At 38.5% G+C, this 27,256-nt stretch overlaps 3 protein-coding genes across 5 annotated transcripts; 1 reads left to right on the forward strand and 2 right to left on the reverse strand.

Moving 5' to 3' along the window:
- Nucleotides 1-1,288: 1,288 nt before the first annotated feature.
- LOC126660250 (staphylococcal-like nuclease CAN2) lies at nucleotides 1,289-4,154 on the forward strand. The gene is made up of 9 exons (XM_050353628.2): nucleotides 1,289-1,673; nucleotides 2,007-2,062; nucleotides 2,155-2,269; nucleotides 2,551-2,661; nucleotides 2,756-2,943; nucleotides 3,013-3,069; nucleotides 3,512-3,671; nucleotides 3,747-3,815; nucleotides 3,907-4,154. The coding sequence occupies exons 1-9, from the start codon at nucleotides 1,521-1,523 to the stop codon at nucleotides 4,006-4,008; spliced, it is 1,011 nt and encodes a 336-aa protein (XP_050209585.1). The 5' UTR covers nucleotides 1,289-1,520; the 3' UTR covers nucleotides 4,009-4,154.
- Nucleotides 4,125-18,026, reverse strand: LOC126660251 (uncharacterized). Of its 2 annotated transcripts, none has more exons than XM_050353629.2 (4): nucleotides 17,601-18,022; nucleotides 6,142-6,211; nucleotides 5,966-6,061; nucleotides 4,125-4,366 (listed from the first exon to the last, which is right to left on the reverse strand). In XM_050353629.2, exons 1-3 carry the CDS (start codon nucleotides 17,883-17,885, stop codon nucleotides 6,000-6,002), a joined length of 417 nt encoding a protein of 138 aa, XP_050209586.1. In that variant the 5' UTR covers nucleotides 17,886-18,022; the 3' UTR covers nucleotides 4,125-4,366; nucleotides 5,966-5,999. The 2 variants fall into 2 exon arrangements, with proteins under 2 accessions (XP_050209586.1, XP_050209587.1); XM_050353630.2 differs by lacking the exon at nucleotides 4,125-4,366 and adding an exon at nucleotides 5,527-5,877 and having other exon boundaries at nucleotides 17,601-18,026.
- On the reverse strand, nucleotides 13,319-17,093 carry LOC126660249 (uncharacterized). 2 transcript variants are annotated; one of them, XM_056103908.1, is made up of 4 exons: nucleotides 16,573-17,093; nucleotides 16,424-16,466; nucleotides 14,528-15,162; nucleotides 13,319-14,446 (listed from the first exon to the last, which is right to left on the reverse strand). In XM_056103908.1, coding segments are annotated over exons 2-4 (1,602 nt in total). In that variant the 5' UTR covers nucleotides 16,425-16,466; nucleotides 16,573-17,093; the 3' UTR covers nucleotides 13,319-13,480. The 2 variants fall into 2 exon arrangements, with proteins under 2 accessions (XP_055959883.1, XP_050209584.1); XM_050353627.2 differs by lacking the exon at nucleotides 16,573-17,093 and having other exon boundaries at nucleotides 16,424-16,566.
- Nucleotides 18,027-27,256: the final 9,230 nt, after the last annotated feature.

Genomic DNA, 27,256 nt, shown 5'->3' on the forward strand with positions numbered 1-27,256 from the left:
ATAGTTTAAAAAGGGTAAATTTTTCACTATTACAAATTTATGCATGATTTTAAAGTTTGTAATTTATTATAATTTGACAATTTTATTGGATCCAATTTCACATAATTAATTTAATTGTTCCATTCTGTCACTTCAGTGCAATACCCATATGTATTTTCTATTCATTTTTGCTTCCACCAAGTAAAACATAGATAATTTAAATTCAATTTTGTTTTTATTTCTAAATTTTATTTGGATTAATAAATAGATTTTACAGCTTTGGAAAATGCATTTTACTAAGAGTAGTAAAAGTTGAAGAGCAAAAAGATTGACATAATTAAGTTGATTATGCAAAATTGCATAAATTTCCAATAAAATTGTTGCAATATAAAAATAAGTTTTAATTTTTTTGCATAAATTTACAAAAAAATATAAAAAGATTTTACCTTTTTTACACCGTTGAACTTATAAAATTTAATTTATTTCTTATTTTCATTATTAAATAAACTCACTTAGGCTTAGATTCGAGAGTTTATAATAGTATAATGTCCAATAATAATTTCATCTTGTTTGATTGTTATATGCCAATAATTCTTGCACAAAGATAATATATATTTCATACTTCATATGTCCCATTTAAAAAGTCTCTTTATTATTTTTTATGTTCTGCTTAAAAATCTCGTTGTATCTTTTAAGTATAATTTTCTTTTCTTTTTTCCTTTATTTTTTTTAATATTAACCAAATTTATAAGACAATTAATGATATGTGTAATTTTAAAGAACAATTAATAAGGATAAAACAAAATTAAAAGTACATTTTATGTCTTCTTAGTTCTTAATATATTGTGTAAAACAATAAAAGGACTTTATAAAATGGGACCAGACAAAGGTAATATTTTAGTTATTTACTAATGAAATTCTGCTTGTGTTAGATAAAATGAGGTATATAAACGAGATATATTTCAGATTCGAGTCTCATCGTCTCAATAATAAATAGTACGCTATCATATATAATGTATCTACAGTTATGTAATTTATATTAATTCATAAAATTTAACTATGTGGACATTGACATGTCTAACTCTAATTTTAAAAGAAGAAAAGGAAAAAACAAAAATTTATTTAAATTTAAGGGTAAAAAAATAGTTTATTAAACAAAAACTTATTTAAATTCAACCCCTAATCTTATTCTATTAACTCATCAACACCAAAATCTAATTTTAGCAAATTAACCAAATAATATCTACTATATTAAATCTATCTTTAAATTGCTATTACAACTAACTCACCTATATTTTGCAATGCACTCTTGATCCAGCCAATCAGAGAAAGGCTCAATTGCCAAGAAGTTCATACAAGTCAGAACAATTAATCATTACCATCAAATCAGAATCTGCCACATCATTCCTTCACAAAAAAGATTTTCCTTTCTTTTCCTTGAACCCAAACAGAAAATAAAGAAAATTCTTCAACTTTGCTTCTTTATTTCGCCTAATTCCCATCAAACTCAACCAAGATCATAAATTTGATCAAATCCCAAAATGGGAAATGCCTTAAGATTCTTAATTGGGAATTGTTGTAAACCTTCCACAACTGAGAACTCTGATTCTTTGGGACCTCATGGTGTTTCTGCTGCCACAGTTGGTGTCTCAGCTTTAGCTCAAGATTTGTATCACTTTGAAATCAACTCTCTGGTAATTCTTAACTGTTTTTTCTTGAAAATCTGTCCGCACGGATTTGGTATGGTGGTCTTAGTCTCAACCATCTGGGCGCCTTGGTCGAGGGTTCATATCCCGGCTATGCCTTTTCCGATAAATGGAGTGGTTGGGACTTGGCTGCTAGCCACTGTTGCCCGGAATTATTAGATATGTGGGCTTACAGGCGGTCCACATCTCGAGGTTTGACAGTGATTTTTGGGCTTGGCTCGGGGGAGTGAATCCTCGTTGCAAAAATATATTATATATTTAGCTGTCATGGAAATTTTTGGATGTTTTGGCTGATTATAATATAACCTTTGATTTGTTTAGGTTCCTGAAGGACTTGGTAAACATGTAGTGTCTTCCAAGAAGGCTCAGGCAAATTGGTAATTTTTTTTTAATTGGAAGTAAATTGGTAATTGAGTAGTTAAAAGATGCTTAATCTTTAATTTTGGGTTGATTTGTAAAATTTGTGAAGGTATAGAAAGCTATCAGAGGCATGGAGAGAAGCGAAACCACCACCAAGAACATCAGAGGAAGCTTCTAGGCTTATAATTCTGACCCTAAAGAGACATCAAAAGGCTGATGTTGAGGTATATGCTTATGAACGTGAACTGGAAAGTTACGTAGCACGGATACGGATACGGGAAAACGGCACATTTGGACACAGACACGTCGAAATTGTATTCTATTAAGGTTTCATAAGTTAAAATGCAAATTCGTGTCAGAATGCCAAGTTTTCAAAAAAGAAAACGTCGATTAGATGAAGTGTTCGTGCTACTGTTATGATATGATATATGAGTTCTTTTTGGAAGATGTTAATTTAACATTTGCTAATGCAAGAAATATTGTTTGTTTGTTTCTGATTTTATAGGGGTTATTGGCATTTTATGGTCTTCCACTTCCTCATACTCTTGTTGAACTTTCTGCTGGTGTCCCTACATCATTGCCTGCTGGGGTGAAGTTTGAGTTGCTGACATTGCCAGTTAATAGCAATTCCGTCTTGATACTTGAAAATTGTTTTAATTGAGTTGTTTTCGAGTTCGATTTGATTTGGTTATGTATCTAATTTGATTCAGGTTGATCCAAAAGCTGTGCCTGATGGAGATACTATATCTGTATATGTTAGCACAGCTGAGCCTAGGGAATCATCCTGTGTTCCAAGGGAGGTTCAAACGGCAGCTGTTCAAAGATCGAAGGCACGCGCGGAGAGAAATTACGAGAAGGCAGATAATCTTCACAAGAAGATTACTGATGCTGGATACAGGTCGGTTAATTGTCTATGTTGTTTTGATTCTGTTCGAGTTATCGGTTTGTGATTCTATAGTTTTTGCAGGGTAATCTTAGTTCAAAATGTGGAGGTTCTTGCTCGAAAGTATCGAATTCGGCTTAGGTAACAATAACCTTATCCCCTGAAATTTTCAATAGAAGTCTTAATGCATACAGTAGACGAACACCTAGGTAGTACGGACACTTCATTCGATTAATGTGTCCTGTTTCGGAAACGTTTCAGACACTAGACGTTTCGGACACAAAACTTCATTTTTTACATAGGAAACCTTAAAATAACACCGTTTCTCCGTGTCCGAGTGTCTTGTTTCCCCGTATCCGTGTTTGTGCTACCTAGACGAACACTTCATCATTCAACGTTTTCCAATTTGGTAGTATATTGAAAACTTTGTGCATCAGAAATGAAACTTCATTTTTAAGATAAAAAACGTTAGAATACCATTGTTTAATTGTCCTTGTCCAAGTATTACATTTTTCTATTACTGTGTCTGTGCTACATAGCATAGCTTTAAAGGCTAATGGTTCTTGTGTTGGAAGGAAATTAGGGGAATCGATGCACCAGAGAGTAAAATGCCATATGGAAAAGAGGCACAGCAGGAGCTAGTTAAGCTTGTTCAAGGCAAGTGCCTGAGAGTTCTAGTCTATACAGAAGATCGATATGAACGATGCGTTGGTGATATATATTGCAACGGCATTTTTGTTCAGGTACTTCCTTCTACCTCAAATTGGTATATCTATATTCTGATAAACAAGTGCTTTACAGAATTTTGTGTTCATTAGGAAGTGATGCTAAAGAAAGGGCTTGCATGGCATTATACCGCCTACGACCGGCGCACGGAACTGGCATTGGTGAGTAAACATGATATCTTACTGATTTCTGCTGTGCTTCAGATATTAGTATATCAGAACCTGTCTTAAGATTTCATCTTAACAATGTCAGTGGGAGAAAGAAGCTCGAGCAAAACGTATCGGCTTATGGGCTTCATCAAATCCTGAGCAGCCATGGGAATGGAGAAAGGCCAAAAGAGAAGGAAGAGGATGATAACATTCAATGAGCAAAGCCAATAAATTGCTGACTAAGATGCAATTTCACGTGTATATTTATTGTTTTTCAACTGAAAATATGTGAATTCAAGTAAATTTATGTAACTCTTACCATTAAAAAGAAAATTGTAAAGATTTGCTCTATTTTCTATAGTAATTCATTATCATTCACAAGATTACAAATTGATTAGGGGTTGAAACTTTGGATGTAATTGATTGCAACACCCCAAGTAGATACACTAAGGTTTTCTGATAAATCTACAAATCAGAACTGCCTGGAAAAAGATTAAAAGATCAAAAGAAAAGTATCGGCTTCTGTACTGTCGCGATCTGTGATGGTGCAACTGAAAGATACACTGCAGATATAAAAATACACAGTTCAGAACAAGATATGTGAAAGCAGCTTTCACTAGCTTATCATATGCAAATTTCTAATACTATTTCCATCATCCTTCTCAACTTCCGTATTCAATTTCTTGAGTAACACTTAGAGCCGGATAACCAGCTGCATGCATTGTGAAATAAATTCTGCATCCTAGTTCAAACTTGCAGCAAGCAGTGAATTACATTAACACTGATATATTCACTTTTCACCAAGACTTGGAAGATCGGTGGTTTCTCTCCATTTCTCTAATTGATACTGCAATTGCTTGCATCTATATGACTCTAAAAGCTATACTTGTTAAATTGCTTTAAATTTCTAATTCTGATGTACCAAACTTGATTTTATAATGCTCTTCCAAAAATTCACAAGCTTTTTCAACTTCCATTAGGAGTGTTTCAACTTTTTGCATGCATAAAAAGGAAGCATCTGCCACTGGCAAGATAAGTGGTTATGCAGGGCCAACTTGATGATTAGAGTTATAAAACTAAACTTATTCAAACACAGAGTTTATAAAAGAATTTAGGAGTACTGCTCCTACTTGCTGCAGTAAGGAAAATATAAAGTTTTTTGCGTTATTGAACTATATGCCTTTTACAGAACAATTTCCATCGTTTTATTTGTTACATTATGGTAACTGAACTTTCATTTTTACATCAGGTTACTATAGCAATTCATGCCAAAAATTGCTTATGTGGCAACGACATTGGATAACCACACAAATTTCAGTTGCCACATAAATAATTTTTAACTTGAATTGCAGGTTTGTTACCAAAATATAACGAATAAAACGATGGTAACCGTTTTATAGAAAGCCTATTATTCAGTGCAAAAAAAGTTTAACCCGAAAATAATATTGCAGTATCCAACCACATTATGTGACCATGGCCATGCTCAAAAAGCAATATCAGATCAAAGCAGCCCTAAACGTTGAAGCAACAGATGGATACTTTCTGCAAGCATTCATGTATCTAAGATATTCTATTAAAAGAAGAATTAACCATTTAATGAAAAGAAGGAAGTGGAAGCATCTTGATCCTTTTGGATTATATATATTCCTCCTTCTCCTATTTTGACACGCTTAATCATTTTTCGGGTCAGCAAAGTAAATGAGAACAGCAGTTAAAATTACTGCATGACTGTTCAAATTTCGATGTAAAATCATTACCGAGCTCTAGAGAAAGTTAGATATACATCCAATGCAATAGTTTTTCTGCAGCAAGTCCAAGATTTAGGTATCCCTAAGTGTAAATAATTAACTATATCCTAAAGGGATGGTTATGATCCAGATTCTAAAAGCAATAGTCTAAAGAGAAATTTTGATTCTTGAGTGGCTCCAAAATCAATGAAAAAATTACTTAACTCGGTAGAATTTTAGACTTCACGGCTTAAAATAAGTATGCCACAAACTTTTCAACTTCAAGACTTAAAATGAGACTACATCTAACTTCAATATGCTAATCCACGCTCAAAATGAGTTTTGCACTACCGCGTCAAAGAATGAAGGAATAGATTATTAGAATCAATTGAAAGCAAGAAAATTAATAAACGAACAAGAAGAATAAAGCTTCACCTGAAATTTTCATTTAAAGTTTCAACAAGAAAAGCTATCTGCTCTTATATGGTTGAACCTTCCCTTCATCTGAATCTGAGTCACTTACAAAATAACCTAGGAAAAACTTAAAACCGATTAAACAAAACAGAGCATTATCAAGGATCAAAACAAAAGAAAGAGTGTGTATACTATACCTGGACGTTTTCTACACACTTTCCATGCCGAAGCATAAGTTTTTGAAGCTCTTGCAATCCATGAACGGCCCTAAAACAAGTAATGACAGTCGTTCAGAATTGCAAGTTAACTATAGTGCAGCACTAAGGTAAAGTGAACCCGAGAACACCAATTCCACATCGAAAATGAAAGATGCACATGGGAATCATGCTATTTTATCATACACCAATACAAAAAGATTCAAATAAGTCAACTACAGTATAATGTAACTATCATGATGGCCATACTACTATCCGGCATGCTAATTCACCAAGGCTAAGGACATAAAAATTCCAAAAAATAAGGGATAAGATTTAGATAAGTACGAGTTACAAATTGCGAATTAATACAATAAAAATCTCAGTATCCACCAGTATTTCAGTGAGTACATTTCCAAGTTCACTGTTTTCCTATTTCCCCGTGCAGATAGGATTCTAAGTTGTGACAATTCTATAGTTCTCTTATAGTCTTATGGACTCTGAAGCACCGACACTTCTCGGAGGTATCATATGCAGGGGGGACACGGGAAAATAAGTGTTCCACCAGCTTTTACTGTTGAAAGGAGGGAACACGCAGGGGACACTCCAAGGGACACACCAAGAGTGTTCAAGTGTTTAAGACTTATTATTCGAATTAATTTTAATAAATTAAACCTTTCTTGAACTTCTTATTTTACTTAAATTAAATGAATTATAAATATTATTTACATAATATGTGTATTTATTGTGTATAACATATATTGGTGTGTCCGTGTCTTGTTTTTTTTTTTAAATGTTGTTCCCCGTGTCCGTATCTGTACCCGCACCCATGTCGGTGCTTCATAATCATAGCTTATGGACTACTAAACCAAACAAAATAAAGTAATGGAACTTCTTGAATCTTGGAGATAAATGCAATTAGAATATATAGACCGAACAACCATTCAAATATATTACATCCTTCCCTTTCCAAATCAGGCAGCAACTGGATACAAAATTTCTAAATGCTAAATAAACCTAGTGTCAACCTCATTTGGCTCGGCAAAAATTGGCTAAAATAAAGGCTCAACGTGATACCGACCTAATAATATTCGAACTCCAGGCATCGCCTAACAAATGCTATGCTCGCCCAACGGGTCTCCAAATCTCCCATCGCCCATGTCTGTCTCGGGCGGACTCCTCCAGGTCTGCCATCCAGGCGACCTCATCCACTCTGTTTCCTGACACCCACTACCCGGGATAATCGGGAACGTGCCTTCACCATTATCAATAATCGTGGGACAAACCCACGATTTACCAGATAACCACCGCCTTAAAATCATTATAAAAGGAAGCCACTGAATGCCGAGAAGGGTAAGCACAAATCAGACTTAAATACACTTACACTCATTTACCTACCAAAAAACCCTCTCTGACTTAAGCATCGGAGTGGCTTTCAGGCTGAGCAAGCCTGAGGTCCTTTGAGCTTATATTTGTTACTTGTGCAGGAAAAGCAGTACAGGCGACCCTTGGAAGATCGACCTGTATCATTTGGTGCGGTGAGCGTGGAACTTATTAGTTTCGTCGTTCCTTTTAGATACTTTTCAGAATTCGCTTTTTCAAGAATGGATCCCCCAGGAGATAATACTCTACCAGCCACCAACCGAGAAGACAGGGAAACAGAACCACCGGCCCTAAACCTGTTTCCCCCAACCAGCGAAGAAGGAGAAACCAGCGATCCCCTGGCAATAAGACAGACGATACCTCCGATAGCCATAGCACCTGATGGAGAGCCAATCAACAACCAAGCAATGTTCAAGGCTTTCCTAGAAATCACCAGTCTACTCAAAGACATCAAACAGAGTATCTCGTTAAAACCGCCAGAGCAGGGATCAGCAAAATCACCAGTACAGAAGTTAACGTCAACCATGGACAAGGGAAAAGAACCGATGCGAGAGGAAGATGCCCCTGAAAATTCCACACGGAAACAAAATGCCCCCATCATAATTCCAGACGAAGAACGTTGGATGGATGAACAACACACCCTCAAAGGCGGAGAAGAGCATCTGGAGGAAAAAGTCCGTCAAGTCATGAGCAGGCTTGGAATAAGATGTGAAGACGTGGACATCTCTCTTCGAAGTGACTCACCACTCGCAGATTTCATCATCTCTCACGAGTTCCCTACAAAGTTCAGATACCCCCCAAATTTGGAGTCATACGATGGGACAGGCTGTCCCAAGAGCCATATTCACAAATTCCAAGCGGTGATCAATGTTCAGACAAACTTGGATCACGTACTATGCAAACTTTTTCCTACTACCTTAAAAGGTCTGGCGCAGGAATGGTACCAGAGTTTAAAGCCAGGATCAGTGCTGACGTTCAAACAATTCTCAGGACTATTCCAGGCTAGATTCGTAGCATGCATCCCTCAAAAGAAGCTATCCACAGATCTGCTGGCCATCATGCAATGGGAAGGAGAGACACTCAGGAAGTATGTAGAAAGATTCAATAAGGAGGCGATGCAGATAGAAGACCTGAGCCAGGAGATCGCCTACACAGCATTACTCAATGGAACTACCAACTCCGACCTACGAAAGGAATTATTGGCTAAATCGCCAAAATCATTTACCACACTGATGACCATCGCACATACACAGATCAGAGTGGATGATGGCCAGAGAGAGATAGAGAATCGCCTCGGACGGGCAGAAGAACGAACGTTTGCAGAAAGAAGAAATGGGGACAGGTCGCCCATAGGAAAGAGGTTCGGAGAAAAAGGCAACGACCATTTCAGAAATAAAAGAAAAAAAGACGAAGATAGAAAGGGGATCCCTTTCCCAGTTCGTAAAAAGGGACACCGAAGCCAGAGAAACGGAATCAGAAAGAAAGAAAGAGCGGAAAGAAGAAATCACCAGAAGACCCAGACCAGAGCCAGCAGGCGTGGTTAACGTAATAATGGGCGGATCAACCGGAGGAGACAGCAATACTATAAGGAAGAAAGCTGCAAGAACAGTCTACTCGGTTAGCCCGGGTGCACCGAATGCTAAGAAATTCAGAAGTGTATCTTTTTCGGAGGTCGATAGTCATGGCTTATCAGTCCCCCATGAGGACGCCCTAGTTGTCAAGGGGCGACTCAACAATTTCGAGGTTTCTCGGATGCTCGTAGACACGGGAAGTTCGGTAAACATGATTACGATGGAGGTGTTCGGCAGAATTGGACTCAAGAAAGAAAATTTGACACATGTCTCTACTCCACTAGTGGGACTAGGAGGCAAATCTGTACAGGTGGAAGGATCACTGGAAATAAGCATCCAACTGGGGGATGGAGAGATCTACAAAGAGATCCGAGCAGAATTCATGGTGGTCAATATGGATTTCGCATACAACGCAATTCTCGGAAGGCCACTCTTGCACGATACATGCGCATCCATTTGCATGAGGTACCTACTAATGAAAATCCCAACCAGAGAAGGCGATGCCGAAGTCAGAGGATGCCAAAAGTCAGCCAGAGAAGCATACTTTACAGCTCTCAGGAAAGTACATATAACTTTGCCAGTACTAACAATGGAACCTCCAGAGAAGAAGGAAAGGGCGGAGCATTATGGGCGAACTGAGAAAATCGAATTATCCCCAGGAAAGGAGATAGAAGTGGGAGATGAGCTAGAAGAAGAAATCAAGCGATCTCTGACCGAAAACCTCAGATCGCTTGGAGACTCCTTTGCCTGGACAACAGACGAATTGATCGGAGTAGACCCGGACGTCATATGTCATCGGTTAAACATAGCGACTGACGCGAAGGCAGTGATACAAAAGAAGAGAAGGCACTCGCCCGAAAAACAACTCGCCATCGCAGAAGAGGTCGCCCGAAGTGGGTAGCAAATGTGATCAGAGATGCCTATTACCCGAAGTGGGTAGCAAATGTGGTGATGGTAAAAAAGTCCAATGGCACTTACCGAATGTGCGTGGACTTCACAGATCTGAATAAAGCATGTCCCAAAGATAGTTTCCCACTTCCACACATTGATCAGTTAGTAGACTCCACAGCAGGTCACGCCCTCTATACATTCCTAGATGCCAAGGCGGGATATCACCAGATACCCATGGCACCGGAAGATCAGGAGAAGACGGCCTTCATAACGGACCAGGGATTATTTTGTTACAAGATGATGCCCTTCGGTCTGAAGAACGCAGGAGCCACATATCAGCGGCTGGTGAACTCGATATTCAGAGATCAGATAGGAAAACACATGGAAGTTTATGTGGATGACATGATTATCAAGAGCATCCGAGCTGAAGACCACCCAATAGATGTGAAGATAGTCCTGGAGACACTAAAGAGATACCAGCTAAAACTCAATCCGGAAAAGTGTGTATTCGGAGTACCGGCAGGCAAGTTCTTGGGGTACATGGTCTCTCAGAGGGGTATCGAGGCTAACCCAGATAAAATCGAAGCGGTCTTAAGAATGACACCGCCACGGAGCATACATGAAGTCCAGAAGCTCAACGGCCGGGTCACGGCTCTAGGTCGGTTCATGTCCTGCTCGGCAAAACGATGCCTGCCTTTCTTCAAAACCCTGAAACAGATCAAGAACTTCACATGGACCGCAGAATGCCAGCAGGCGTTTGAAGAATTGAAAAGCTTCCTGTCCTCGCCCCCACTGTTGGCGAGACCGGATCCGGGCGACGTGTTATATTTATACATCTCCTGCTCTGACGAAACAATAGCAGGAGTATTGGTGTCGGAAAAAGGAGGCGAACAATACCCGATCTACTACATTAGCAAAGTACTCAGAGATGCGGAGCTGAGATACCCGAAGTTGGAGAAGCTGGCGCTGTGCGTATACACCGCCACCATCAAGCTCCGACATTACTTCGAAGGGCACCAAGTCATTGTACGGACCGACCAACCATTACGAAAAATCCTCCAGAAGGCAGAGACAAGTGGACGCATAGCAGAATGGGCCGTCAAAATAGGAAGTCTGGGCGTTATCTATGAAGCTCGGAAAGCACTGAAAGCTCAAGCACTAGCCGACTTCTTCGCTGAATTAACATTCAAAGAACCCATGGAGGACAAAGCGACTCCCTGGGAGATGCACGTCGATGGAGCAGTTTGCGGAGAAGGAGCAGGCATCGGAGTCGTGCTCAAAGGACCAGGAAGAATCCAAATGGAATACTCAGCAAGACTCGAATTTCCAGCTTCCAACAATGTGGCGGAATATGAGGCGCTGATAACAGGGTTGCAATTATGCGAAGAGCTCAACATCTCCGAAGTCCAGATCTGCAGTGATTCACAGCTGGTTGTGAACCAAGTCTCGGGGAACTTCGAAGTAAAGGAAGCTACGTTGAAGAAGTACGCCAAGCAGGCCAAAACCTTCTTTGCCGATAATGGGCGATCCTGGTCGCTACAGCAAATACCCAGAGCAATGAATGGAAGATCAGACGAATTGGCAAAGTGGGCAGCAACAAGGAATTACGACTCGATGAGAAACATTCCTCATGAAATCAAACGACAACCTAGCTTTCAAGAAGAAATTGAGGAAGGCGAAGTACTGATGGTAGAAGGGGAAGAAACCTGGATGTCCCCCCTCACAGCATACCTGGCTAATGGAATACTCCCCGAGGATAAGAAGGAAGCCAAAAGGATAGTGATACTCTCATCAAAGTTCGGAATATACAACGGCCAGCTGTACAAACGGTCATTCACCCATCCCTGGCTAAGATGTGTGAACAAAGAAGAAGGGGAGTACATCATAAAAGAATTACATGAGGGGACCTGCGGAGCACATGACGGAGCATCAACACTGGTCAGGAAAGCACTACTACAAGGCTATTATTGGCCCACGATGAAAGAACAAGCTACAACGCTAGTAAGGGGATGTTGGCCTTGCCAGCAACATGCCTTGGTACCAAGAAAGCAAGCTTCAGAAATGAAACCCATCGGCAGTGCATGGCCGTTCGCCCAGTGGGGTATGGACATCCTGGGACCTCTCCCTTTGGCCACAGGACAACGGAAGTTCCTGGTAGTGGCAATCGACCACTTCACCAAGTGGATAGAGGCAGAACCACTGGCAAAGATCACCCAACAACGCATAACTAACTTTTTCTTTAGATCTATCTTGTGCAGGTTTGGAATACCGAAGGTGCTGATCACAGACAACGGAAGGCAGTTCGACTCAGCAAAGTTTAGAAAGTTTTGTGCCGAGTATCAGATCGACCTAAGGTTCACTTCGGTTTACCATCCACAATCGAATGGGCAAACCGAAGTGGCCAACAGAATCCTACTGGCCGGACTAAAAAGAAGACTAGACGAGTGCAAAGGAAGATGGGTAGAAGAACTCTACAGTGTCCTATGGAACTACCGTACCACCCCTAGAGAATCAACGGGCGAAACTCCATTCGCCCTAGCCTATGGAACGGAGGCTGTAATTCCTGTAGAGATCGGCGCACCCACGCCAAGGACAGAAGACAACCAGCTAAACCTAGAAGAAAACGAAGAAGAGCTCAGGAACAATCTAGATCTCCTGGTTGAAAAAATCAACAGATCAGACATCAGGATGGAAGCCTACAGACAAAAGATGGCCAAACATTTCAACAGCCATGTAAAGAAAAGAAAATTCAAACTAGGCGACCTAGTCATGCGAAAAACCGAAGTCAAAAAAGGAGAAGCAGGAAGCGGAAAACTGCAGCCAAACTGGGAAGGACCTTACACCATCAGCGAGGTCATCAAAGAAGGAACATTTAAACTCACCAACTCCATGGGAAGAATCATACCAAGGACATGGAACGCCAACAACTTGAGAAAAATTTAGTCACAATGGGTCGCCCTCAGATATGATTAGTTATTCCTTAAGAAGTAACATAATTAGTCAAGCGACGTTTAGTTTCAATATTGTATTTCAATTTCTCCAAGTGATGTTTAATCACAGCATTATGTTTCAATTTCTACAAGTCATATTTCATCACATTATTGTATTTGAATTTATGCAAGTATTTTAATTTACCCTTGCTCGGACAAGGAATTTCCACAGATATCGTCTCTTTACCATAGTTACCTGATTACTTAAAATATTTCCGAAGAGGAGAACTGACGAGTTCATTCCCAAAAAAGGAAAATACACAGTTAAAATATATATCGCCTAAAATAAAGAGAACAAAAATAAAGAAGGCAAGAAAATTTATATATTTTCTCAAAAAAAAAAAAAAGAAGAAGAAAAGATATATATTTAAAAGAGGACAAATGCCTCACAAAAATTACAAAGGAAAATAAAATTCCTAACAAAAGAAAATATACAAATGTACAAAGTACATAACAAAAAAAAAAAGAAAGGAAAATTCTTCCTATACAAAAACAAAAAAGAGGAATCTAAAGCTTGATGATCTCTGGCTCAACCTTCTCCGGGGCAGCCTCTTTGTTCCCCACCAAAATATTTGGGACAGATAGCCCCTCCTGCGAATCCCGCCTGGCTGAAGAAGAAGCATCGACACGAATGTTGCCAGAACGGGTGGGAGAAGGGACATCGGCAAGACTAAGAGGATCGGACCCCGGAAGGATAGACTCCAGATCAGAAGGCCGATCCAATAAGTCCAGAGCAGCAAAAGGCCGCTCCGAAGATATAAGCAAGCCGAAGTCCTTCTCCTCAGGACTACCTCCCAAACCGGGAACAAGAGGCTTCTCGCCAGCCTTGGCAGGTTCCTGGACCCCCGGGGCAGACTGTTCGGCAACCTCAGCAGCACCTCCACCATTTTCAGACTTGATGGAGACAAACAAGTCTTGGGGAGAATCTGGCTCACTCTCACTGTTAACCCCTTCGGGAAAGCCATATAAGAACTCAACGTCCCCATCAGGATGACGCTCCAAGTAGGTACCCACAATGGCTTCAGTGAAGTCAGTCAGATCATTGGCTAGCTGGGCGGTGTTACGGCGACGCCTCTCCTTCTCACGAATCAGCCTGCCTCGCTTCAAATAAAGCCTCTTCTCAGCAACTGAGACTTTATCGTTAAGGGCCGTGACGGTGGTGTCGAACTCCTTCTTGAGATCGTCATAATCAGTACTTTTCAACACCACCTCTGCCGCCAGATTTTTATTTTCCTTCTTAAGGCGGGCGACCTCTTCAGACAGCACACGCTGCTGCTTCACAGCACTCTCCCTCTCTCTGGATAATCTATCCACATCAGCACGAAGAGAGTCCAGCTTCTGAGTGCACCCGCCATGTTCGCTGCGAAGGGAGTCATACTTTCCCTTCAGCAGCTTGTACTCCGTCTTTAACTTTACCTGCATCTCATCGTCGTTAAGACGGTTGGAGCGGTATTGACGGATGGCATAAGCAACCTAAACATAAAATACAACTGAGTTAGAAAATAACCATAACAGGAAGAGAAAGGCAAAATGATGAAGTTAGAAAATAATCACCTTTGCCAGGTTGGAAAAACAATCGTCCATCAGTACGTTGTCCGGCCTCTTCAAATAATAGTCAACGTCCGAAGGGCAGCAGGAACCCCGGAAGATGTCATGGGCGACGGCAGGACAACGCACAGTAGCATCGGCCCCATACTTTTGAAGGAGCAGGTCGACCTGAGTCACCATCACATCCCTCTTAGGCCTTTTCATAGAGGGTCCCTCCCCCTCAGTATCTTCGCCCCCTGAAGAAGGAGCTCGCCTTTTGCTGCCGGTCGAAGCAGCCGTGGCAGTTTGGGGAGCAGAAGGAAGGGATCTGGCATGCTTCTCCTTCGCAGGAACCTCCATCTTATCCTTCCCCTTACCGGTGTAAGAGGGAACAGCAGGAGGAGGAGGGCTGGTGACAGGTTCTTTTATCTGGAAGCCTGGCAGCACCACCCTAGGAGTAGGGGCAGATTCATCACCCTTCTGAGAAGAAGGAGGTTTGCTTCCAGTCGAAGAAGGAACATCGCCTCCTTTCTTGGCAGGCGCCTTCTTAGCCTCAGAAGTCGGCTTGGGAATAGCTTGGGGAAGGGCCTCCCTATCTCGAGCTTCCCGGCGAGCCTTCCTGTCCTCCATGACCTTCTGCTGAAGCTCTTTGAAGTTCGGCACTGAAAAATCAAAGTAAACAAGATTCAGAAAACGATTCACAAAAATTAAAAGGGAATAAAAACTTCATGGTACAAACAAGATACCAGAAGGACTAAGAGGCATAGAAGAAATATTAAGAGGGGAAGAAAGCAGTGGTTCGCCCATATCAGGGAACTCATCTCCATTATCAGGCGATGTCTCCCTCTTGTCCTCACTCTTCTTCCTCTTCCCCCTTTTTTCACCCTGCGCTCTCTTATTTCTCTTGGAGGCAACACTTTGGTCCCACCCGAAGTAGGAATCTATCAGATTCACTACATGCACCTTAGCGCCACCTCGAAGCAGACGCAACGTCTCTTTATCAACCTCGCTCAGGTTCGCCTTTTCCAGCTTAAGGGGCCCTTCCACAAAAACATTCGGAATGGAGCCCCAACCACCTTCCTTTTTGGCGATGACGAAGTTACCTTTCCACCGCTTCAAAGAATTGGGAAGGCCAGTGAAGGGAGATCTTCCGGGTTGCAAGTAGAAGAACTCATCGCTTTTCTTCCTTCCCAGAGAATAGATCGCCCTAACAATCTCATAGCCCACCTGTCTCTTCAGTTGGAGACCACGAATAAAAACTCCGGTCAAGTGACGGTGGGCATTAGGATGGAGTTGACCCAAGGGGATCTTAAAATTATCGAACACTTCTTGGGTGAAGAGATCGAGTGGTAGCCTCAAACCCGCCTCAAAATCTTCAACGAATAGCAACTGTTCATCATCCTTTAAGACCTGGCTAACAGCCGAGCCCTCAGATGGAATCCGAAGGCTAATGAAGGGGGGAATTTCGTACCTCGCCCTAATCCAAACAAGGGCCTCTTGACCCAGACTGATGGTCCACTCAGACAAGGGTTTTTTATTACTAGAAGATGTCCCAGAAGTCCCTTTACGTCTCTTAAAAACAAAATCCTCCTCATCTCCTTCATCATCACCCAGTCCACCATCTCCGACCTCATCTTCACCAGCATCCTCAAGGGGAGCCTCGCCCTCTGGCTCCCTGTCATCAACACCCTCCTCACTGTCAGGGATCACCTTCTGAGACAACCCTTCCTCGTCAGATGACAACTCAACGAGGGTAGCAAGAGGAACAGGGTAGGTTGGGTCACTGGCAGAACTCTCAGAGGAAGAGGAAGAAGAAGGGGAAGACACCGAAACCCCTAAAGTAGACATCCTAAAAATATACTATCTGAAAGCAAACAAGAAGAAGGAAGCAAGAAGACAAACAAAAATAGCTAAGCCACTTACTGATTGAGAGAGAAAGTCCGGTGCTATGTAACTCGAAGAAAGCCTGGTTGAGAAATAAATCAACAGAAGAAGAGAATCAGAGATAAAAATTAACAGGGAATCAGAGAGAAAAGTTAAGAGTAAAAAACTTTTAATTAAAGAATATATACCTCTTTTATACACTCGAATGCCTGACAGCAGGAAACTCCTCGAAACAATCAATGAAAAACCAAAAGTCGCGTTCTTTTATAGTCAGAAAACGCTTCAGATTCGTAACCGTAGAAAGAAACGTTTGAAATTCAAAATTGTTTCGAAAATTTCGGAAATTTGAATTTTGAAAAATTGGCGCTTCAAGTCTTTGACTTAGCAAAATTACAAGGGGGGGACATCTGATACCGACCTAATAATATTCGAACTCCAGGCATCGCCTAACAAATGCTATGCTCGCCCAACGGGTCTCCAAATCTCCCATCGCCCATGTCTGTCTCGGGCGGACTCCTCCAGGTCTGCCATCCAGGCGACCTCATCCACTCTGTTTCCTGACACCCACTACCCGGGATAATCGGGAACGTGCCTTCACCATTATCAATAATCGTGGGACAAACCCACGATTTACCAGATAACCACCGCCTTAAAATCATTATAAAAGGAAGCCACTGAATGCCGAGAAGGGTAAGCACAAATCAGACTTAAATACACTTACACTCATTTACCTACCAAAAAACCCTCTCTGACTTAAGCATCGGAGTGGCTTTCAGGCTGAGCAAGCCTGAGGTCCTTTGAGCTTATATTTGTTACTTGTGCAGGAAAAGCAGTACAGGCGACCCTTGGAAGATCGACCTGTATCACAACGCATACCTAGTCCCTGCACTATCACACTTTTAACGATTGCGCCCATGTACTAAAAAACGTCCACATTGCGTCCCATTGGCGGAAAAGGACGGAATGATTCAATGTATATGCAATTGATAGCGTAGAGACCCAATATAAACGTTTTCTTAGTACAGAAACTCAATCGTTACGCGTTATGCCTATGATAAACTGCATTTTCCATTCTCTAAAAACAAAACCAATAAAAATCACAACAATTTGTAAAAATCCAATCTTTCTAGTAACCACATTTCAATTATAAACAACATGAAATTTTCCAATATCAAGAAAACAACAAAAGAACACAAATGAAGGTAAAAGATTAAACCTTTGAAGCATCTTTAGCAACACCATAGCCATGAAAATACATCTGAGCAACAAGAATTTGCATAGAAGTGTCACCAGATTTGGCCTCCTTAAGTGTATCTTTAAACCACCGTTTCACACAGTCAGAAACTACAATGGAGAGTGGAACATGATTCTTGCCATCAAAGCTAACATCTTTTGGATTTAAGGGAATTATGGGTTGTGATTTTTTGGGTTTTGGTGTGTAAATGGAGATTAATTTGGTTAATTCTTGAAATTTGCATGTTGATAGAGGAGACTTGCCCATTGATAAGATGAAGCAATGTAAATGATAAACAAAAAATCTTTTCAATTCTTGTATAGAGGAGGTATATTGGAAGATATGAAAAAGTAAGGATTTTTTCTGGTTTTGGTTGCTTAATATAGACGAGGTAAATTAGAGAGCAAATTACTATAAAAGCTCGGGATATGTTGGTTAATTTACACAAACCGAACATGAATAATATTGATGTTCGGCTTGTTTAAATTCACAAAAAATTTGATTTTTTGTTCTGTGAATAAGTTTATGAACAAGTTCGAATAAGAGACCGTAAATAAATTTGTAAACAAGTTTGAATAAGACTTTTTCAACAAGCTCCTTTAATTATATGATTGCTTTATTAAAAATGTCAAACCCTCTAAAATACCAAACCTTTGCAATTTTTATCAATTATGATCAAATCTTTCAAAATTAGCAAATACGTATAACCCATTTTTACATACTATGTTCCCTTTATAGCCAAATTTGAATTAAACCGATCTTTTTGTCAACATGGCAACCTTGTATATAAAATTAAAAAAAAAGATTTAATCACAATAAAATACTAAACATTTGCGTGTTGTGTCACAATGAAAGGGTAATCATAATAAAAAAACTGAACCGGTTCAAAAAATGGCTATAAAAGAAACATAATATGAAAAAACTGGTTATATTTGTTAATTTTAAAAGGTTTGGTCATAACTGACAAAAATCACAAAGGTTTGGTATTATTTGAGGATTTGGAAAATTAAAAATTTACAAATTAAATTAATACAAATTACATTTTATAAGAAAAAATTTAGAGCTAATTATTTGTAAACCCCTAATATTTATCATAATTCACTCTTTGATCTCTCTTATTTGAAAATTAAACGATTTGATTTCTTATTTTTAATTGTCTGTCTATTTTTAGTGTTAGTCAACCAAGTCAAAGGACTTAGAGATAATTTTATTTCAAATTTGAGGGATAAAATTATAGACAAAAATAAAAATAGGATATCATATCTTAGTCATTTGACTCGGTTGACTAACAATAAAAATAGATGGAATGACTAAATCGTTGATGGAAGTGAGAGACTAAATCGTTTGATCTTCAAATAAGAGAGAACAAAATGCAAATTATTACATATGCAGGAGAAATTTTTAGGTAGAACCAATCCACCACGTCATCTGTGAACTAAATCTATCGCATTATGAAAATATCCTTAAAATAGTGGCACTATCATAATATTACTATTTAAAGTGTAAAATAGTAATAAACAAAATTACAATAATACCACTATTTTAATGACGTGTAATAATGTGATAGATTAGTGCTCGAATGACATGATGGACATAGTTTACCTAAAAAAATTTCCATATGCAGAGTGTTTCAGAATAATTTGCTCCAAAAGCTATCAACTACAGCTATTCTATGCCTGTTTGGTTCGGCTGTTTCTTGTAACTAGTAGCTGTTAGTTGTTGCTGATAGCTGTTAGCAAGTAGCTGATAGCTGATAGACCATATTTATTTGGTGAGATTTGATTGGTTGTTGTTGTTTATATGTAAAATGACAGTAAAGGGCATATTTTTTGTTTTTATTTATTAAACTATAAATATATCATATTATATAATATTTAATAAAAATATTAATAATTATTTTTTATAAGAGGCAATATTTAGTTTAAATTTATTTAGAGACTTTTTTTGATAAATTTATGATTTATTTTTTAAAAGAATATTAAATTATAGTTGTTTTAATATAAATAAAATTATTTTATATAATTTATAAACAATTTTAGTATTTAAAAATTATTTAAATAATTATATTTATTAAAAAAGATATATTCTAGTAGGGGTAATTGTCACGACCCAAATTATTGAGCCGAGACCGGCGTTAGGGAATGGGAGTGGTTGCTCCGAAACCCGTAGCAAGCCTAAAACCGTTATAAATTTTTCGCGATTAAAACATATTACTATATATAATACATTTATTAAAACATCGTATTTCTTTTCTGAAAACATTCGCGAACAAATTCTTAGAAATCAGGGTCTTACCGAGCGATATCTCATATCCAGCACCGCCCTGTTTTTGATCACAAACATAACCAATTCCTCTTAAGGCAATTGGTACACAATTCAAACGGATAAAACGCCATCTTTATAAACAACTTATTTATAAAACTATATCAGAGTTTATTTTTCAAATACCGTTTGAAATTGAATCATACACCTTATACTGACACCTACTGACTACTGCAGCTCTATAAAAACCCGTACTTTGTGTAGGCCAAAAGGCTGCCGACACAAAGGAGATGGTCTGTCTGATCCGACTCCGATAACCTGAAAACAACAATGGTGAGGGGTCAGTATTTGGGAAAATACTGAGTGAGTTGACATTTACTAACAGTATTATAAAAATATAACATCGCATCTTAAGAAAACTATATTATAAAACATATAAACATGTATTTGATCCGTACGAAACTAATATCCTGGCATGCGACACATCTCTCGAATAATCATATATCATTCAACCCAATCGTAAATATCAATTGCGAGTCCAACTCGCTGGTGGCCCAGCCACTAGATACGGGGACTTCCAGGCTACACCGTAGCCGAGTTCACTCACGTATCGAAATCATAATCCAATCGTAAATATCATATTCATCATCAGCTCCCAGCTGAGTTATATCAATTCATCACTCATATGCAAACATACTAGACCGACTCGGTACTGGTGATCACACAGCCTATTGACACCCAATAGGTAGCTAGTTTCTTCGGATCGCATACTAGTTCTCGTATATAGAAATTAAGAAATCATATAACCTTTCAGTCATTTATATAACATGCGATGCGTATAAACAGTATATGTATATCTATGCAAAATAACTTTATATATATAATACACGAAAGTAAATTTGCCACTCACAGTGACCGCTATCCAAAACTGTACTATTATAATCCCGCAAGCGTAAGCTCCATGCGTTGTCCAATCACATATCCACTCCCGCTAACTGGCTTGATAGCTTGTCGGTACGTCAGTTACTTAATCGAGTTACCTATACGTTTAATTCATAAACGTTGATTTAGTATCAAAACCCTAAGTTATAAACTTAGGTTAACATAATCGTATTTCAAATACGATTCTTAACTTTGATAATCTCTTAATCACACTTCTCTTTTAAACGTCCTAGTTTACGTTTTGATATTCAATCGAATCACGATTGATTACGCGATTTGAAATTGTCTAAAATCGAGTTTCTGCGTCGCGTCAGGGCTCAGAAACCAAAACTAACAATATCCGCTAACGAAGGACTGCACGTTCGTGCAGCAGTGTACTGCACGTTCGTGCAGCAGTGTACTGCACGTTCGTGCAGCATACGGCTGCCGATGTGCAGCCCCGGGGTTCATTCCCCGGGCCAATTCCGACGTGCTTAAACGTCCAAAGTCGATTCTAGCACGATCTCCATTAATAACCATCTCAAATATCATCAAAAACGCCAATTGAAACGCGATTACGATTCGTTTAATTCGTTAAAACGAAATAACCCTTATTTATTAATTCTCATAATAAAAACGTCAAGCTTACCTCGATTTGAAGCTTAGCGATGATAGAGAATCGAATTCTGAACGAATCGATATAAAGAACTCGCGATTTGGACGAGAAACGGCGAAACGGCGACGGATCGCATTTGATCGTTGAAACCTTCTGTAGGTTTCTTCTTTTCCTGATCATCTTTCCCCTTTTCCTTATTCATAAGGAAAGATACATATATATCTTGGCTAACTAGCCACTTTGGTCCTTCATTTCTTTAATTTAAACCATTTCTCTTTTAAACTTTCTAATTTAACTAAATGGTTTAATTATCCTTTTAATTCGATTACTTACGTATTATTTATATCCGATAAATAATACTAACTCAATATTTTATTTTTCCGTCAATAGTCTTCAAATTGCTATTCTCTAAGCTTAATTGGCTAATTTACACTTCGGCCCTTAAACTTCTCAAAAGTTGCAATTTAGCCCAAAACGCATCCGTGTCCAAATTTTAAAAGGTCTCCGATTGACCCGAAACTTTTACCACATATACTATAAAACATTTCGCGGACCTTGGCGAAATAATTTTCACTTCGGAATTTATATGGCTAAATTACCACTTTAGTCCCTGTACTTCATTTTGCGATTTTCTGAACATTTTTCTTTTCTAATTCCAATTCTAACTTTAGAACTGAAATCTAATGTTAAATCTCTCGCAGATAATCCTTTCCAAAACCGACCTACTAAAACTTATTCATCGGAAGACTTTCCGATTTTGCCACTCTGGTAAATCTAGACTGGACACGTGGTCCAATTAAATACTTAAATATTTTGGGGTATTACATTCTTCCCCCCTTACAAAAATTCGTCCTCGAATTTTCATAAAACTCCTTGACTTAACTTAAACCTTTAACCTTGTGAACTTCATTTATCACTCCATTTCTGTACTCCTTGTAGATTAATGTTAACCGTCATTGATGACCTTTCATATCGTCTCCGTCTTTCATAGTGTTTTTAGCTATTTTCTTATGTACTATGACTTCTTACCTTGATTGCTTCTCTTAATTTTACAACACAATCGTTGTGTTTGTCTTTTGTTTGACATTCAATACTAGTTTGTTCTAGTAATGTCTGATTATTACTAATGATAATCTCCACTCTTAAACTTGTTCATATGCACTTATGACTTTTCGTTCTTGATTTCTTCCCTCTATCTATTCCGTTTAATCATATTATTATTCCTTATTGGAAGATGTGGACATTCAACTAACTCGGGCTTCACTACTTACGTAGTTTCTTTCGTACTGCTGTTGTCACCATCTGATTACTATTCGTCGTGGTGTTGGGAATCTAATCCTATAATCCACTATCCTCATTTACTTCGTTATTTTGCTTTTTATGCAAAAATTCCTTTGCTATCGTCGCTTTATCACGATCCTTCATGAGGTGAATTTTCATGATGTATTCTCGTAAGGGTCTTGCTGTCTTTATAAGGGTTACTTTGATCTTTTTCTTGCGTCTTTACTTCTCGTATACTCCTTTACTCATTGTATATTCATCGATCTACTTCCTTTTCTTAAGAGTGATGCACTATTCTTAAAACTTCTAGTCTTTTCTTTCTTTTCATCAATCTATCTTATTCTTCATTCTTTATAACCTTGGATAACTGTCTTTGTTATCATATCTTGTACTTCCTCTTACGATCCTTGCTATCATCTTTTAAAGATTGTTCCTCTTACACTATGTTTCTTTACACCACAGTTGCCCGTGCATCAATGCTTGATGTCCTATAGAAAAGAGAAGTTTAATCTCTTTGTGAACCTTCTTGGTTCAGGCACAGCTGTTACGTATACGATCTCCGTACTAGGGGAGCAACGATTGTTGCCACATTGGAGTTTTATTCCCGATTTATTCAATGCACCTTGTTTACTCCTTTCCAATGAGGATCCTTGATTCTCTTAACTCTTGTCGTCGTGGGCTGATTTTAACAGTATCGTCACTGTCACTATCACTGTGTATCGTGTATACTCTTATTGATCTTCAGATTTGTTAATCCATTATCTCATCTATCCAATTGCGCCCTCGTGTTTTCATGGAGATCTTTGTCTATCCTTAGCAAGCGTAATCATTCCTTACGACCTTTGAGGCATGCTGACCCTTACTGATTATTACTGTATTCAAATCCTTGTTGCCATGTTTGGCACGTACAATTTCTTGATATCAATTTCCTCTTGATATCACTATGCATCTCATCATAATCCATTCTTTGGAATTCCGATATTAACTTTTAGATTATACTCGTCCTTAATTTCTCATTTACCTTTTCGTTTCCTCTTATCTATCTTCTTTCGTCGTCTTCTTAACGTTGATCGTCCTACGACCTTCAAGGATGCTTTTAGCATTCATCTTCACGATTCGCTATTCTATTCCACTCTTCTTTTTTAATATCGTATCTTAGTTTGACTCTTAATTTCCAAACTATTTTTCTTTTCCATCGCGTGGTGTGAGGTTTATTCCTTATTATCTATAGTCTTGTTATTTTCACTCATTACTTCACTCTTTTACCTATAACGTAGGTATATTCCTTCATGTCTCTTCCTTGACTTCTTGTTCTTAATCAACCAATAGGATTAATAGTCGTAATGCTATAGCCCTATGGTACCTTTCTTGTGTTCCGTATTCACGCTCTTATCATGTGTCTCGATCATCTTTTGTTACATTTCTTGCATTCTTCTTCATTGCATCCTGTACATCATGTACTTCTTCTCGAGCATGAGTGGTGATCGTAGCCTATTTCGTCTGAATTCCTCGACATGGTATGTTCTTGACTACTTGCGTCTTATCGTACTTTTGCTGACACCTTGACTGTCAGTGAAGCCGATCCTATGTTCGAGTCATCTTTATTTCTTTTTATTGTTATGTGTCTGTGACTACATAGAGTCCAATCTAGTGGATCCTCTCGTTAATTTTCCGTGTGACTTTCTCTTTTCCTTTCCTCGATCATTCTTATCAAGTTTCTTGCAACGTACGCAAGCAAATTTTTCTCTTTATCGATTTTTGTAACTAACTTCTTTGTTCGAGTTCTTATACCTTCTCATAGGTATCTTACTTTCATCTCTCACGTCATATTTCGACTGATCCAATATATGTAGCTCAAGTTTGTTATTGAGTCTCTTCTTCACATCCTTTCACTTACCTCGATGCACGAAGATTCATCTATGTGTCAAATACGTTCGATGCTATATATTGCATCCTAACCATTCAGGGACTACTATTAATCTTTCACATTAATCGCACCATGCACTCTACTCCTTATTAGTCAAACTTAAAACTTAAGATCCCGTGCTTCGCGCACATCATTCACACTTATACTTGTCCTAATCCTTTCATCCACTTTATAATCATAACTTTGTGGTGGAAGTTCCAACTCCTAATTCGCTTATTGCAACTCTTGTCGTTTATCTTTTGATCTTTTTTATCATGTTTCTCAAATCACTACATTCTATGTGGACTTGATGTTAGTTATACTTAATTGATCCAATTTCATGCTCTGTACTTCATATTCCTGTCATTCGTCTACTTGACTCGTCACCTTATCGACATATATCCACCATCGATATTCTTATGAAATCTACTTCATGTTTTTGGTTTGCCAATCATAATGGTTAACACTTAGGTCACCGTCTTAGGGACATCGTGTTCCAGTGACAACTTGATCCAACGGTTCAATAAAGAGTGTTCACGATCTTATTAAACCTGACGAATTTCTAGCATTACGTACTATTCACATTATCCTTTCATAAGGGTAATCTTCTATCTTCAGGGTGTAAACTGTGAGTCTATTTCTATGCTCGACTATTCTCTTTCTTACTTCTATGGTGTGGTAGCATGATGCTCTAATCACTTCATTTAAAGATAGGAACATCCCAGTTCATCGTTCGATTAGTTACATTTTGCTACTCACATACATTTTACCATTCGCTTCTCGTATATAACTTCATTCTTCTTATATACTTCTTTCCTTATATCGTAGTTTAATATCTTTGACGACCTGTCAAAGAGATACTTACTTTCTAGCTTACCACTAATCTGGTACGCATCACTTTCCAATACATCTGCGATTTTTAGCTATATTCTAGCTCGTTAACTCGAAACTAAGTTCGTATCCTAGAAGCATAACTCCTATGTTCTCGCAACTATACGTATTCATTCGCTTCGTGGCCTCAATTGTAGCTTTCTCGCGAGCACTTTACTTATGTTACAGAGTTCTGGTCTAGGTATACTTACATAAAACAAAACTCTTTTAAAAACTCTTTCACATAAAACATCTCGTTTCGAAATTTAAATCAAAATTTCATTCAAATCTTAGCAAAATTGTGCACTAGGGTGATGACGTCTCTCATCCCCAAAGAGTTGCCACAGCTCACCTTTTCGTCTGAGCATAATGCATATGATGCATGTACTATTAATGCATGTATTCATTTATCATTCTCTTTATTAATTATGTATGTAGTGATGCATTTCTATCAATATCGTGGCAATCATACATTTCTATATCGGGTCTAGGCACAATTATGCTTTCAAAATCGTTTAAACAAAACAACTTTAGAAAGTTATAAAGTTTGAGTTTTGTAAGCTCTCTAGACCTTTAAACTCTGTATCTGGAAAGTTCTTTAACTTCTGTAACTTTATACTTCTTCGCTATTCCCTCCTGGCGTTTCAATCGATCATTTCGATAGTATTTTGCCTAAACAACTCAAAAGATGAACTGCCTCATCGTAGAATTTCATCTCCTTGAGGTTTCATCTAAACATGCATATCACGTATGCATACCTTATCGAAAACAAAATATACGCATGTATCTCATATATGTATGTCATAACAAACAAACAAGCACTTCACATACCAATAAATCATACTTATCACAAAACGACAATGCAAACCACTTGGATCAGACAGAACTCAACTCTATAGCTGCAGTAGTTCCTAGGTCACTTAACTGACAAAACTCATATTAGCAGAGGTAACTGGACCAACTGCTCTGATACCACAATTGTCACGACCCAAATTATTGAGCCGAGACCGGCGCTAGGGAATGGGAGTGGTTGCTCCGAAACCCGTAGCAAGCCTAAAACCGTTATAAATTTTTCGCGATTAAAACATATTACTATATATAATACACTTATTAAAACATCGTATTTCTTTTCTGAAAACATTCGCGAACAAATTCTTAGAAACCAGGGTCTTACCGAGCGATATCTCATATCCAGCACCGCCCTGTTTCTGATCACAAACATAACCAATTCCTCTTAAGGCAATTGGTACACAATTCAAACGGATAAAACGCCATCTTTATAAACAACTTATTTATAAAACTATATCAGAGTTTATTTTTCAAATACCGTTTGAAATTGAATCATACACCTTATACTGACACCTACTGACTACTGCAGCTCTATAAAAACCTGTACTTTGTGTAGGCCAAAAGGTTGCCGACACAAAGGAGATGGTCTGTCTGATCCGACTCCGATAACCTGAAAACAACAATGGTGAGAGGTCAGTATTTGGGAAAATACTGAGTGAGTTGACATTTACTAACAGTATTATAAAAATATAACATCGCATCTTAAGAAAACTATATTATAAAACATATAAACATGTATTTGATCCGTACGAAACTAATATCCTAGCATGCGACACATCTCTCGAATAATCATATATCATTCAACCCAATCGTAAATATCAATTGCGAGTCCAACTCGCTGGTGGCCCAGCCACTAGATACGGGGACTTCCAGGCTACACCGTAGCCGAGTTCACTCACGTATCGAAATCATAATCCAATCGTAAATATCATA

Source organism: Mercurialis annua, linkage group LG8, assembly GCF_937616625.2.
Source record: "Mercurialis annua linkage group LG8, ddMerAnnu1.2, whole genome shotgun sequence".
Taxonomy (NCBI): domain Eukaryota; kingdom Viridiplantae; phylum Streptophyta; class Magnoliopsida; order Malpighiales; family Euphorbiaceae; genus Mercurialis; species Mercurialis annua.

Coding starts and splice junctions, on each gene's coding strand:
- LOC126660250 (XM_050353628.2), top strand. CDS start 1,521: ATGGGAAATGCCTTAAGATTCTTAATTGGGAATTGTTGTAAACCTTCC. Junction 1,674..2,006: donor ACTTTGAAATCAACTCTCTG/GTAATTCTTAAC, acceptor TGATTTGTTTAG/GTTCCTGAAGGACTTGGTAA. Junction 3,672..3,746: donor GCAACGGCATTTTTGTTCAG/GTACTTCCTTCT, acceptor TGTGTTCATTAG/GAAGTGATGCTAAAGAAAGG.
- LOC126660249 (XM_056103908.1), bottom strand. Junction 14,447..14,527: donor GTTTTTCCAACCTGGCAAAG/GTGATTATTTTC, acceptor TTTTATGTTTAG/GTTGCTTATGCCATCCGTCA.
- LOC126660251 (XM_050353629.2), bottom strand. CDS start 17,885: ATGGGCAAGTCTCCTCTATCAACATGCAAATTTCAAGAATTAACCAAA. Junction 6,212..17,600: donor TTGCTAAAGATGCTTCAAAG/GTTTAATCTTTT, acceptor TACTTGTTTTAG/GGCCGTTCATGGATTGCAAG. Junction 6,062..6,141: donor AGTGTGTAGAAAACGTCCAG/GTATAGTATACA, acceptor AGTTTTTCCTAG/GTTATTTTGTAAGTGACTCA.